At 42.9% G+C, this 14500-nt stretch overlaps 2 protein-coding genes across 2 annotated transcripts; both read right to left on the reverse strand.

The window, feature by feature from the left end:
* Nucleotides 1–5504: 5504 nt before the first annotated feature.
* On the reverse strand, nucleotides 5505–14242 carry calm1a (calmodulin 1a). Its single transcript, XM_085343731.1, has 6 exons — nucleotides 14166–14242; nucleotides 7934–7964; nucleotides 7696–7839; nucleotides 7480–7586; nucleotides 6667–6802; nucleotides 5505–6554 (listed from the first exon to the last, which is right to left on the reverse strand). The coding sequence occupies exons 1-6, from the start codon at nucleotides 14166–14168 to the stop codon at nucleotides 6526–6528; spliced, it is 450 nt and encodes a 149-aa protein (XP_085199857.1). The 5' UTR covers nucleotides 14169–14242; the 3' UTR covers nucleotides 5505–6525.
* On the reverse strand, nucleotides 8417–9404 carry LOC146611951 (uncharacterized). The gene has a single exon (XM_085343261.1). It carries the CDS (start codon nucleotides 9071–9073, stop codon nucleotides 8471–8473), a length of 603 nt encoding a protein of 200 aa, XP_085199387.1. The 5' UTR covers nucleotides 9074–9404; the 3' UTR covers nucleotides 8417–8470.
* Nucleotides 14243–14500: the final 258 nt, after the last annotated feature.

Here is a 14500-nt window from a genome sequence, read left to right on the forward strand (position 1 = left end):
GTGCTCCTTTGTGTGGTTTTTATCAGAGGATTACAGCGCTGACAGGTTTTGTCCTGGAGTGCCAGGAAGCCCCCGCTCGGTCTCTCCCGCCCGCCCAGTCCTGAGGTCTCTGCTGGACTCTCAGGTGTCACTAGAGGTTAATCTCTCATAAAGGTCATCACCAGGGTCCAGGTGTAAACGTTTGCACAATTCCTGCAGTTACTGCCACAATTTCAGTTTAAAAATGACACAAAGTACTTGCTCACTAGGGTTTCTTATTATTGGCTAGTGCACAAAATGAAGCTGGTTGTAATTCGTTTCAATTGTCCAAAAATGAAACTGCAGTCTAATGGCCACGTGAGGCTGGCTCCAAATGTGAGTCCATCAACAGGACAATAACTAAATAAAAGCGAATGCATGAGGGCATAACGCACTGATGCTTTCATCAACGAATAAAAGCAAGATGACAATATTCTCGAATGACGAAAACCAATCTAGAACTAATTAAGTTGTGTAGAAAGGCGGGACAAGTTTGGAAGTGGTCCAATCAGAAATAATCTCTATGTGCATTAAGGTTAGGCAGCAGCAGATTTGATCTGCTCCTGGGAAACAGTACAACAGGCCCAGTGTTTCTCATGAAAATACAACAAAATGAACATTTAAGGAAAATAAGACTCATTGTAAACCATGTGGAGCAATTGATAAAGACACAACAAACTTTACACTCACATTTAGTCTGCTATAAACTTATCATGTTTATTCGGCTAAAACTGAAAGAATTTAGATGCCTAAATTATAACTAAAACTAAATCAAAACCCCCCGGCAACCACAGGTCACTAAGAAAAAATGTGTACTCTTCGACCAGTTGCCAAGTGGTTGCTGGCGGTTGCTAGGTTGCCACGGTCACCTGCAGTCTGCGTGAGTGATGCGAACTTGTCTGCAAACACCGCTGCAGCAATCATATTTCTAAAGGAAGGGCGTTTACTTTGAAGGCGAATGATCTTTTTCCAAGGTTTGCTGCCACTCAGAGACTAGTTGGCAAGTGTTTGGAGGTAAAGTTAAGCCAATCTACTAGCAACCAAAGCAGTCACAAGGAAATAAGCCAGCAGCCACTCCCCAACCAGTCAGGGGAATACACATTTTTCCCTAGTGACCAGAAGTTGCCAGGAAGTTGTCATCCGGTTTGACTCGCTTCTGTAGTCAGCCTCTAGTGGCCACTAGAAGAAGTCCAGTTGCTGGAAGTTGCCGCAGCTAGTCTGAGGCTTTAGGAAGGGCTGAAGCAATGATGCTGAAACTCTGCACAAGATAGGAAGTGAAATGTGATGCTTTTTATTTTTTGCATGCAGCTGTGAACAAATAAAAACATGATTATGGTTCAGTGCGTTGAGTTGTTGCTTTTACAAACATTTCTTGAATGCAAATGTGCAATGTGTGTGAGAGTGTGTGTGTGTAGGGTGTCAGAGGGACTTTTCCAGATCGCCCAGAATGTCTTGTCTGCAGATGAAGAGCTGTTGCTAGGCAACAGAGCCAGGGACAGGATGGGCAAAACAGAACAAGAGGAGGGAGCAGAAAACTGTGGGAGCTGGAGGAAAGAGTGGGAGAAGGAATTGGAGGGGGGAGGGGGGCAAGGCTGGACTGGGACAAAAAATCAGCCCGGGCATTTTGACTAGAGACCGGCCCACCAGGATAAAGATTGAAAATGTGACGTCATTCAGGGGTAAAACCGCAAAGGATTCTGGGAACTTGTGGCAAGAGGTACTGGCGCACGCAGGCTTTCAATTGAACTCAGTTACACAGCGATAAAAAGAAACCCAAAAAATGGCAAGAAGCTGTTGTATTATTAACTGCAATAGCCGGTCACATGACAGCCACGGGAAGCCGACGGGTAAAGAGATCTTTTTTTTTATCGGATTAAGTCGTTGAAGAGAAATTTTTTAAGCCATGTTTCCGAAGTAAGAGCCAACGGATGGTCTGGATATACCAAATATAACGTCTCAGAACACTCAAGCTCACATGTTAGTCTGCTCCAAGCATTCCCACAAAGGTCAGAGTTTTGTAGTAGTTAATACGTCATTTTTCTTAACATAATTGGTGATATAGGTTACAAGCAAGTCTGAACAGAAATTGTTGCGCTATGCTCCTTTGTTTATTGTGTTTATTGTGCATTAATAGTGAATTGTCCTGACACAATATTGCGTTTCGCTTCTGTTATTACCATGGTACATTGACAAAAATATATACTTTTATTCACAGGGTAAAACAGTTGTTTTGTATCACTAATTGTCCAGTGCGATTACAGCATACAATATTATTGTCACTGCTACATTTCTGTAATGCTACCAGAAATTATTTCCACTACTAATTAATTACCGTTGAGCTCAAAGGTTATATTAATAAACGGTTAACGAATGTGTATCTATGAGACGATTTGTGAGACTGGTAAACTTACCTTTGTTCGTACGATGGTCTTTCGTTCTACACGGTGCATTTCAAGGTCCTGTACCCATCCGTCGGTAAACTGTACCTGGGCTTGTTGCAGTGACCTGAAGTTACTAAACTTCATGAGTGCATGCACTCACTCCAAGAACCGTATAATTATAAATATGAGCGTGGTGAAAGTTGGGCAGCACGCTAACTTCTTTTGTCCACTCTGTGTGCTCGTAAGGGTCTAACCCTTTCACTCCTTTGATTTTTTCCTCGAATCTTTTCTTTGTCTTTTCGTCGAGTCTGTCTTTGTACGGACCGGCATTGTTCTCCTTTTGTTTTTGTACATTCCTTTTTGTGCGTCAAAGAAAAAACAAGAAGGCATTGGAACCGGAGAATGAACGTTTTGCGGTGCTGCAAATGCTTGCATTTGATGCGGTACTTGGATTGTTTTGCCACGAGTTCCCGGCATGCAATGCGCGAAAATCACGTGATTGCTAAACAAGGGAGAGGGTGCATCCGGCCTCCTCGGCTGTAATTGGTCCAGCCCAGAGTCGATCATGACCAATCCGGTTGTTCAGTGATGACGCGACGAATCCTACTTCCGGGTCTAAAGTTGTCTGCGTTTAATATGGCTTTTGTGTTGTTAACATGTTTAATGTTATGTATTTTCTTCTATTTGATCTCAAAAAGCTCCTAAAACAGTCAGTGATCCCTGTTGACCTCCCTCGGCTTTTATTACCGCTAATCATTTATTTAAGCTCAGTTTTTAAAACCTTAGGATGTAACTACAGCCCAGCCCATGCAGCAGTATATGAATGACTAACCTCGTATTGTGGATGGATTATCTCAGTTGTTCTCCTGGTTGAAGTTTGGTCCTTTTACAGCATCCTGCCATGCGATTACATTTGTTCCTGACCACCGAGAACACTCACGTTAACTTTTATCGAGTGGAAAAAAAGTTAGCTTGTTTATATTATGCTAACATACCTGTGTCGCTAGCGGTCACGTAGCACATCATTATATACCAGCTAGCCCAACTTCAGTAACCCTACAAACGTCACTGCTGTTTAGTTTTCTGTCTTCATTTATGCTGGAAGTGATAGCAGAGCTGTACGTTTTAATTTGTTTCCAAAACCCCGCAGTCAGGACATGCTATATTGTATTTAGATAGAAGCTAGCGAGCTAACTCCCTGCTAACTTCTAACTCCGTTAAATGTCATAAATTCCGTTTTCATGGATGCCTTGATGCCAAACTCAATTGTTACGCCTGGTAGAGCAGACACTGATCATTTTATTAAAGATGAAAGACTTTAGACAGTTTTTCAACTCTCAGTAATGCCATAGTGATCGTTTGATATATGGACCTGCAGCGGAGTTTAGACCCAGACACGGCTAGTGACGTCAGACTGAACAACAGGATTGGCCAATCCAACACCTTTCATTATATATACCCTTCCTAAAAAAAAAATAAAATCCAAAAAATCGCCAGCGGCCCACCGGGCAAATGCCCGGTATGCCCGATGGCCAGTCCAGCTATGGAGGGGGGGGCTTGAGCTATGATGAAGACGACTTGTATGAGGAGGTCAAAATGAAAAGCTTCATCTTGAATATTTAAGACTGAGGTGGCGATTGTGGGATTGCAGAGGAGCAGACAGGGGGACGGGGAAGTGTAGGAGGTGTTGGATGTATCCTCTGTCACACACAGAGTTAGTAGCTGGAGTTATATAACAGTCTGAAGTGTATTAATACATCTTGCTGCTCTTTGCTTGCTATTAGTGAGCTGCCACTCCAGCATTAATAACGGGCTTTCCAGTGCAGAAGATTCTCCCCTCGCCTTCAGCTCTGCTGGCTCCAGATTGCTCTCATAAATATTTCAGCCTTTCACCTGACAGCCAGAAGAATGTAGTGAGGAGCGAGTGTCTGAGGGATTTACTTATATGGGGGTACTGCAGAAGACGAAGATTTTACTCACCTACCCCTCAGATGGAGGTTTAATCATTTAGTTCCCATTTTTGATTTTGTTTGTTTTCTTAAATTTCTGCTACATTTACAGGATTATCGTGGCCAGCTGATCACAACTACTCTGTCATTACCAAAAAAACAAAACACATTTTTGCCAGGCACATCAGGCGGTGCTGTGATTTGCTCATACATAGAGGTCAGAACTGTTATTTATATGATTATTTCTGCTCCTAAGTTGGGGATTTTAACATGAGTATCTATGGTCTTGCCTTGTGTTTTGCAGCCTAGTCTATAGCCTATGGTGCCATCTGCTAATCTGAGTTACTAAAAAGGAGTGACAGTGCCCTATGAAGCATTTAGATTGGAAATGGCAAATAAAATCTCCCTATAGTACCCAGAATTGATCAGTTATGGTAAAAATAAACACAAATGTTTTGGTCAGGGCTAATACCCTCCATCCCTTAGAGTGAGATGGAGGGTATTAGCCCTCAAACATTTGGTAGTCCTCATATCAGAGCTGGCACCGGGATGGACCCTGGACAAACTGGAGAGATAACATGTGTCAGCTAGCCTGGAAACACCTCTGTATTCCCCTGGATCAGCTGAGGGAAGTAGGACCTGGCCCAAAGAACTGGTAGATGACTGAATGGATGGTTCACTAGTGGATTTGTAAAATATACATTCATTAACAGTTGATTTTCTTAGACTTTATTTACCTTCAATGGTCTGGCAATAAATGAATGTGGGTTTACTAACGAGTCAGTGAAGTAAGACTGAAACAAAACATCACAAACTGAAGCCAACAGCTGACGTGACTTTCTAGCCAATAATGGAAGTGTAAGTTGATAAACCCACCCTGTTATCGATATATGGCTCCCAAACACCATCTTTTTTTATACAGTCCATGGTTGCATCCTTTTATCACAGTCTTGTGCTTTCGCAGAAAGTAGTTTTTGTTAATCTCATCCCAAAATATGTTAGGTGGGTTTCAGAGTCTGTGCTCACAGTAAGACATCACACCGATCACCAATGAGTCATTTTAAAGCAGTACGTCCCCCACAGAGTTGCAGGAAAACACACAAGTCAGCTTTTAAAAAAAACAAAACAAAAAAACCCACACACACAAAGTGGCATCTCAGTTCATGTTTGTGTTTTTATTGGAAAAACAAAATGTAAAGACGAGCATGTACATCTTGGAATGCAGATCAACTGAACCAAACAGAACAGCTGGACTGGGCCGGGCCTCGCCGCACCCATACACACACACACCCACACACACACGCACGCACACGCACGCACAAACAGAAGATAGAAACACCGCAAAGCACCGACCCCCGTCCCCACTAAAGTGAACTTGTGTACACACACAGCATTTGAGGCAATGACATTTTATTCTTTCATCACTTCCTGTTAATCTAAAACCATTTGTTTACTCAATGTTGCGTCAAAAGCTGCTTGTGTATGTCGATCATCTTTAACCAACCGCCCTGAAACCCTACGACACACTCGCCGCCCAACATGGCTCAAAATCGTCACCCTGCCTTGAACAAAAGGTGAACACACGAAGGAAAAGTGACATGCCCGAAACACAAGATCTAAAATGACTTCTTATTTATTCTATTTTTATGCTTTTCTTAAAAATATCTGACTTCACTCAGGTAAGCAAACTGTGAAAGCTTCTTCCTTCGCTCAGCTAACCAACACCTCCTAGGCCGACCTGAGGACCACCGACTGCTTTCTCCTGCTGTGCTCTCGACGCTAACCCACGAAAAGCCTCATGCATGAAGAACAGAAATGAAAGAAGACAGGAAGTCGAGGAAGAAAGGCGATCGGCCGTCCCGAAACATCGCAGTGACGTCAGGAAGCCAGCTGCGCGGCGACCGCTCGGCTGTTGAGTTGAGATCTGATTGGGCAGCTCGGCGCTGAGATGGGAGAGGGGAGTGGGATGGAGAGGTGGGGGTACAAGCCAGTACATGCAGATTCAGTTAGTTTTTTTTTTTTTTCCTTTTTGTGAACTTGTTTAATATGGACAGATCTGAGATTTTGAACATTCAGTTTAAGTTGTTGATACAGAACAGTATGATTAAATGTAGATTTTTGCAATAAGAGGTAAGTGAAACTTTTGACAGATTCTTTGTCTTTAACGCGAGCCCAGTTCACTTGGCGGTCATCATCTGGACAAATTCTGTGGAGAACGAAGAGGCGGAGAAAGAAAAGCCATCAGGAATTATAACACAGCAAGCCTCAGGACCAATCAGAGCTCTGGAGCTTCTAATAACACTCATGACCAAGCTCACCTTCGTAGTTGACCTGTCCGTCCCCGTCGATGTCTGCTTCCCTGATCATCTCGTCTACTTCCTCGTCTGTCAGCTTCTCTCCCAGGTTAGTCATCACATGACGCAGCTCTGCTGCACTGATGTAGCCATTTCCATCCTGACAAAGAGATGGGGAAAAGTGATCAGACCAACACGCGTGCCATTTCAGTGTTTCTCCGCATATCTACTCTGGATTTGTGAGGCAGGAGGTCAAATCCAAAAAAAGATCCCGTTTTACTCTTCACCACATCCTCCAACGAGGAGCACGCTGGATTAGTTAAGAGTCATTTACAGTGAGGAGCTGTGGCTTCATATCAGAAGTGTTGTTATGAAAAGGGAATTTTATTTTGAAAACTGACTGGCCACTTCCTTCATTCCTATTTCTGACTTCCTGCTTTGAATATGACATGAGGCGAGTCAGTTTCCCCACACAGACTTAAGTCGAGTCGTTTAAATGCTTCAAATGCATCGGGACGAGTGCTGAGAACACACCGAGGGCTCGTATGGAAGTTTTTTTTCCCACAAGAATTTACCAGCTCTTTTCTACTCTTCTTATCAACAGGACGTCTATAAAGACCTACGCAATTTCTCTTGTTTCCAGTGACTGGAAATGGCTAGGAAAAGCAGCATAGTATGCCATCTTTCATAAATTTCCAACCATCAGAAATTAGACCGCGAGTGCCACCGATTGTTGGAGTGTTCTGATACCTTGCAAAGTGCCTTGACGCAGCTGTTATACTGACTGCAGCATTCATACGTCAAAATATGTATGAAAAACACTTAAACCAGGCCCACCTTATCAAAGACTCTGAATGCCTCCCTGATCTCCTCCTCACTGTCAGTGTCCTTCATCTTCCTCGCCATCATTGTCAGGAACTCGGGGAAGTCGATGGTCCCGTTGCCTAGGAGTAGGAGGTAAATATGACTCATCATTGATAAAAGGGTTATTTAAAAAAAGACAAGTTAGACAGATGAATCCTTCCCCCGTGTCGAGGGAGGACAGCAGCGTACCATCAGCATCCACCTCGTTGATCATATCCTGGAGTTCTGCCTCGGTCGGGTTTTGACCCAGTGACCTCATGACAGTGCCCAGCTCCTTCGTGGTAATGGTACCATCTCCGTCTTTATCGAACAGGGAGAAAGCCTCCTTGAACTCTGAACAGGCAAACGAAGAGAAGAAGAAAGGACATTTACACTGCAGCTGTAAAGACGCGAATAAAATTAGAAGTGTTTTATGGCATCACCTTACCAGCAATCTGCTCTTCTGTTAGTTGGTCAGCCTAAAAAAACAAAACAAAAACACCAAAGAGTGAATTAATATGCTATGTTATTACCAAGATTGATTAAGAAAAAAAAAAAAGAAATCCAATACAATCGTTTTGGTTCAACAAACTAAGCATTTTTTTTTTCTTTTAATGAGACTTGATTATCTTTTAAATTGAGATTAATCAGATCCTGCCTCATCAGGCATCACAAACAGTGGTGAGAACTGCTTCTGTAAGCACTTTGTTGTGGTCGACTTGTGACATGCAAGCTTTGCCTGACAGAACTCTTCATCTTCGGTCATCATCTTCACAGTTTACCATAGCTTACTGCTTTTACTGTCATTTAATGATCTAAAATTTCCTTATTTCGAAAGGCTCATTTTAAAACTCCAGGATTATGTTACTTTGAAAGAGAGAAAGAAAGACAAACTCCTCACAACATCAACAAAAACACTGACAAGGCTTCAAGGCTTTTGATAATGACATTAGGAAGCAAATGCGGGGATTAATCAGGGATCTCATTACTTGAATCCAACCTTTATATCATCAAAGTGGATATCTGTTAGGTCTGCCACCAGCTTCGCTGCTTTTGGTTCTGTTTTTTTCACATCCCTGCCTCCACCTCCTATTCCTCCATCCAGTCTTAACCCTCCAGGCCCTCTGCGCTGCTTCAGATCCACACCTCTTCCTGCTCCACCACCACCTCCTCCTCCAGTTTTTATGGTCAGCCCATCGAGCGCTCCCCGCACCATCACCAAGCCCTCAGCCAGGCACTCAGCCTGCTTGCTGGTCTGGACGCCCTGCTTTTTTACTTCAGCCAGCTCGGCTTTGGTTCTCTGCAGGCAGTTCCTCAGGTCCTGCATCTCTCTGACAAGGCCATCCATGCGGCTTGATGACGAGTCCATCAGCATCTGCAGGAAGGCCCTGTAGCTCCTCTCCTGCTGCTGGATCAGCTCTTTATAGTAGTGCTGCTGTTCGTCCAGGAGGTCATAAACGGTGGACAAGCTCACCAGCTCGTCTTCTGCTGGGTAGACGGCGATTTTCTTGGGCAGCATGACGAGTGGGTGATAGCAGGAAGGGCAGGAACTGGGAGGAATGGGTGGATGAAAAAAATGGTTAGACATCTATCCGTCGCTTCTGATTGGCAGAAAGGATGGAAGGAGGAGACTTTGCCATGTTTCTGAATAGTTACATATTCAGGAACATGGATTATAAGATGCTAAAAGATGTTTTTAGTTGTCCTGGATGGGCAGACGGATGCATCAGTCGTCTCGTCTTTCAGTCATTCCAGTGTAGGTGGATGACAGAAGTTTTCCCCAGAGCAGAAAGAGTCAGCAGATTGGCACTGACCAGCCAGGTTGATGGAAAAGTTGCTCCACCTGTTGACGTTTTCCTGTGTGTCAGTCTCTCAGCAAAGCTTTCTATCCAAGTGACCAGGCACTGTTCTACCCTGGCTTCAACTGCCTCCAACAACTTTGGAGAACCCCTCTCTTAGCAGTGTTTCAGCCTCCCCGACACATGGACATTCAAAACCTCCTGCGGAGGCTCAACACATGAAGAGCAGCGGAACAAAGAAATCGAGGCTGGAGGAGGTCAGTGAAACTTATCAGTAAAATTGACATTAGGTGTGTGAGAGTAACGGGGTCCAGACCAGGGGGGAGGTCATGAGAGTTCAGTGTGTGTGTGCGTCTCCACATGTATATGCTAATCTGTCACCTGTCATCTCACTGCTACATTTGCAGCTCCCAGGGAGGATCGGTTGGCTAGTCATCTGACCTCCTGCAAAGCATCATGGTTCACACCAGGTGGACCCCTCGGGAAGTTCCCCTTTCTCCACTTACTAATTTGTCCCCAAAGCAGGCCAAACTTACACCTTCTCCTCAATGCAGATGTTTGTTTTTTTTAATTTTCAGTTTGTTTCTAGATTAAACTTACTACAAAAACTGTCTAAGGTGCCAAAACTATCAAAATCTATACAGCTTTAGGGAATTCAGTTGCACTTTTGAATCACAAGGGTCATAAATAACGATAAGAGTGCCTGTAATTGATTACTACGTCTTCTACAATGAACATGTAGCTTGCAAAGGGGGAACAACAATAGGACATGCATCCTGTTCATTTGTTTAGTTTTCCATTCCATTAATATGATACAGGTATTGGGTTAATAAGCTATAATCCTCACTGGGAAGACAATATCAAGCCTGACCTCATCATTGCTTTGCTCGTGAAAGATCTTATCATCTTTATATTTGTTTTTGGATGAACTTTATTGTGTTCATGGGAAGAAATGGTAGTTTAGATAAAAGCTATAGAAATACAAAAATATTATCATGATATTACGGCCCTAATTATTTAGCACAATTGCAGACTGGTTAACTAATTAGAAATCTATTTTTTAATAAAGTAGATTTCCTTGAACTTTGTGGATATGCTCAAAGGGAAAGCGAGAGGTCGGGCACATTAACAGCACTATCTACATGATCCTGTTTTAATAATAAAAACTGCCGGAAGCCAAACCTGAAACTGAAACTAAAATGGTAAAATGATCAATTACCTGATATCTGAATCAAAATATGCTGTGTACTCATGTGACCCAAGGGAAAGGCGGACACTAATGACGGCACTGATCTGTGTCAGGCCGAGCGATGGTTAACAAGCTGCTAACACCTCTAATATCCAGGCCAAATTCCTCTCAAGGCGCCTGGCAATAGAGCCGCGTCAAGTATGAGGGCTCTATGATTTCCTTCTACAGCACCCATGGGTATTATTCTGAAATGTAAAATTAAACTCCGTGCAGATGGCTTTGATTAAAGCCGAACACAACAGCTTCTGTTCCCTGTACTTTGACAGTTAAAGTGAACTCATGATGGACATGTCACGCAAGACAAGTCTGTCTGCTTTTAAACGAATCCTGCATATGTAAGGAAGTACAAGGAAGTACAGCTTCAGCCTACTTCCTGTGTCAACTTTCTCACGTACGTAGCTATAGCAACCACAAACTAACCACAGGGTAATTTCCCCCGCAGGAAATGGCCTTGTAAAGCAGCTTTTAGAAGTCATTATTAGGTTCGGGGACTAGATAATTATAGTACAAACTCTGGAGCTTGAATTACATCAACCAATCAGAAGCAAGACTGAAACAAACATTAACAATGTCAAATCTAAGATAAAGCCAACAGTCTTCACTGGGGGTCATTCGACTAACTTGAACCATTCAGGACCTGAAGCGATTTCCCCCCTCAAATTCTTTCTTAGAGGGTTGATCAGCGCCAGGTGGGCAGCTTGAAATAACAGGTGTGCACCTTGAACCTGAAGGCTGTTGGTTTATGTTCCTTTTCAGATGCAGGCATCTCTCAGATGACTAATTTTTTTGGACATGATCTCACAATGACAAAAATAAACATTATGAAGAACAGCCAGAGTAAACTATATTCTGATCTACAGGCTGAAGAACGCCAGTCAACATCTGCACGCTTGTTTCTCTATATGTCTAATACAGTAAATACACACACAGATACAGAGCTTTACATCTCCTGTGTCAAAACACTTTTTTTTTTTAAAAACAAACACTACTAATTAATCCATTATGCAGCCCTAATAAAAACAAGCTGAAAAATCAAACGCTCCCCTTCTGTAAGGAGTTGTTTTTCTGCTTATTCCTACAGAAAAAAAAAAAAAGCCAAGTTCAGAGCCCTGTAGCCAATCCAAAAAAATTCAAATAAGAGAAGCTCCAACAACAATTATCTAACACTAACTTTAAATGTGCTACTGCAGAACAGAAATATGAAACGTAAGGCCAAGAAACACTCAAAACCGGCCCACTCAAGTAGGGCATAAACCTCTCCCAGTCGATGTGCAATGAGTTTGACTTCCCTGCTGCAGTGCTAACCAGGACAAAAGCTGCTACAACAGGTAAAGTGGAACTTTAATTACCTGGGACTGCTGTTTGCACTACTGTTAAGAGTCTGGGGTTTTTTGTTTTTTTGTTTTTTGCCCCTCACATAATTATATCATGCATATTTATATTTTTAGGCAGCAGTTTATGGTTGCATGTATTTGACTTCCTCTCTTTGAAGCCTAGACACATGCTAGCTTTATTATAGACTTTACACTGGGAAGTTCCACACCTTAATCTTATTTGTAGACATAATTTTACCTGATCGGACCGATATGTAAAGATTCACACTAGAAACTACAGCCAGAGTCATAAAAGAAAGAAATGTTTACAGTTTTATTTTAAATATGTTATTAAGTATCATCAGACTACCTGGTTAGGTTAAGGTACTGTTTTAAGGTCAGGTAGTAGTACCTGGTTAGTTACCAGTTAGGTTATGGCACTCTTAAAAACCACCTGGTGAAGTTATGACACCAAAGAGAACTCTGTTAGGTTTAGGTAATAAGGGGTATTTGGTTAGGGTATGCAGTAAAAACATAACCAGGCAAGTTACAACACTAAAAGCCACGCAGAGAGGTTTAGGTGCATTTATGTGCTTTAACCAAAAATGTTTTTTCAGTAAATGTTTTTTAAAAACATGACATCAAATACACACTGAACAAAAATATGAACTACAAAAGGATCAATTTTTATACTTAACAATAGGGTCCTGAATGTGTAAACGCAAGCAACTCCCTCCACAAGCTATAAACGACAAACCTGGGTGGGATGCTACCACTCCCCTGGAGACTGGCACAGTGCATTCATGGACACACAACCCAGGAACAGTCGTGTATGTGCGTGTTTAAATAGTGTGGTTCCCCAGCTGCACCAAGGCCGATCAGCAAGCACTCCAGCGGGTGGTGAAAGAAGCTCGCAGAATTATTGGAACAAGTCTGCCAGAGATCAGTAATATCTTCCCCACTCGCTGTCTGAGGAGGGTGCACAGTATCCTGCGGGACCAACATCACCCTGCGCGCCACCTTTTCCATCTGCTGCCCTCAGGGAGAAGGTACAGGTCTATACAGGCCAGAACATCCAGACTGGCCAACAGCCTGTATCCACAGGCTGTGAGGCTCCTGAACTCTCTGCCCCCCTCTCACGGACAATAACCATATCCAACTTCTTAATAGCAATGAACTGGTCTGCATTGGTGCATCATATCTTTATTCTCTTCCCCCTCCTGCCCCCCCCCCCCCCTCTCCCTCTTTCTTAAATAGATAACTATCATATCTGATATCATATCTCACAGTACAATAATATTGAATGGGTTGCATTGTTGTATTTTGTCATGTTTCTCAGGTCTTTGTCTGAATTTCTACGAACATTATTGCTAAGGATTGTCTTATTGCATTGGAGTCACACTGGGTTAAATATGTACACTTGGGTTTTAAGGGGTATTTATTATTTTCTTCTTTTTTTTGGGTTGTATGGAAGCCCCAAACGCAATTTCATTGTTCTTGACAATGACAATAAATAAATAAATACTAAAATAAATACTATAAATAGTGTAACATGGTGATTGCAGTGTGCATCCACTGCAGATCAGACTTTTCATCTAGGATCATCAATCTGTACTTAAAAATGTGACGTCAAAACAGGTCAAACACGTTTTATTCTACGCAAAGCGTATGCATGTATGTACACCATAACCTCTGGCCTAATTAGGACTATCAGCGGCTTTTACAATGGTTGCACGTTGGACTTTGACAGCTCTTATCTACAACTGTTAAGCTAACGCCTATGATAATATGCACCCTTACATAAATGGTCTGAACATGAAGGGCAGATGTGCACCTTTATTTTACAGCTCCATGTCTCAGAATAATCAGCAGAGAGAGGCAACTCTCCTCCTGAGAAAATTAGCCATCCTTACATCCTTACTAAAAAACAGAAGAAAAGAAACCACCGGAAAATCAGACTATCGGCGAGGGGATCACTGTTAGCTGTGATGCTAACCAGCCAAAAGCTCCACCACAACTACCAACTGTGGCCACCTGTAACGAGTACTACCTCTCAGTTCTCAGTTTGTGAAGGTGCTTACGGCACCAAAATCTGCTGCAATTTCACAGAGTGGGCTCTTAAAGAGGGGGGGAGGAAAAAGCCGCGGTGGTAATAAACTGCTCCGCCCGCAGAGTCTCTGTCTAGTACCGCCACAGTATTAACATTCGTCCCTGAGCGCTCTACTACGGAGATATTTCAACCCCGCATCTGGCTTCCAGTCAAGTTCACACAGCTTAAATCCACACACATCTCAAGGCACGGCTGGTTAAAATACTCACCATGTCTGTGCGGAGTTCCAACAGCGGGTCTGCTAACGCTACGGGGGAACAGAGGGAAATGGACGGTCGCCACAGAGCAGGAGGGCTGGCTGCTGCTTGGGGGCGGGTACGCAGGACAAAGCACCGCCGCACAGCTCTCACGGTATTCCTCCGCAAAGACCAGTGAGTATGGCTCCCGCGCTCGCTGCACGCGTTCATACGCACCATCTTGTCATTTTTAATTTAAATCCAGAGAAGTTAGGAGTTGGAATAACCGCACTTAGTTAGAAATCAGGAAGGAAATCAAAGTGGAACTGTTTTTCAATTGAATGGTAAGGTCTATATTATTACAATGC

This window comes from Diplotaxodon limnothrissa, linkage group LG19 (genome assembly GCF_057381915.1).
Source record: "Diplotaxodon limnothrissa isolate DT_005_m linkage group LG19, D_limnothrissa_male_GT1.1, whole genome shotgun sequence".
Classification (NCBI taxonomy): domain Eukaryota; kingdom Metazoa; phylum Chordata; class Actinopteri; order Cichliformes; family Cichlidae; genus Diplotaxodon; species Diplotaxodon limnothrissa.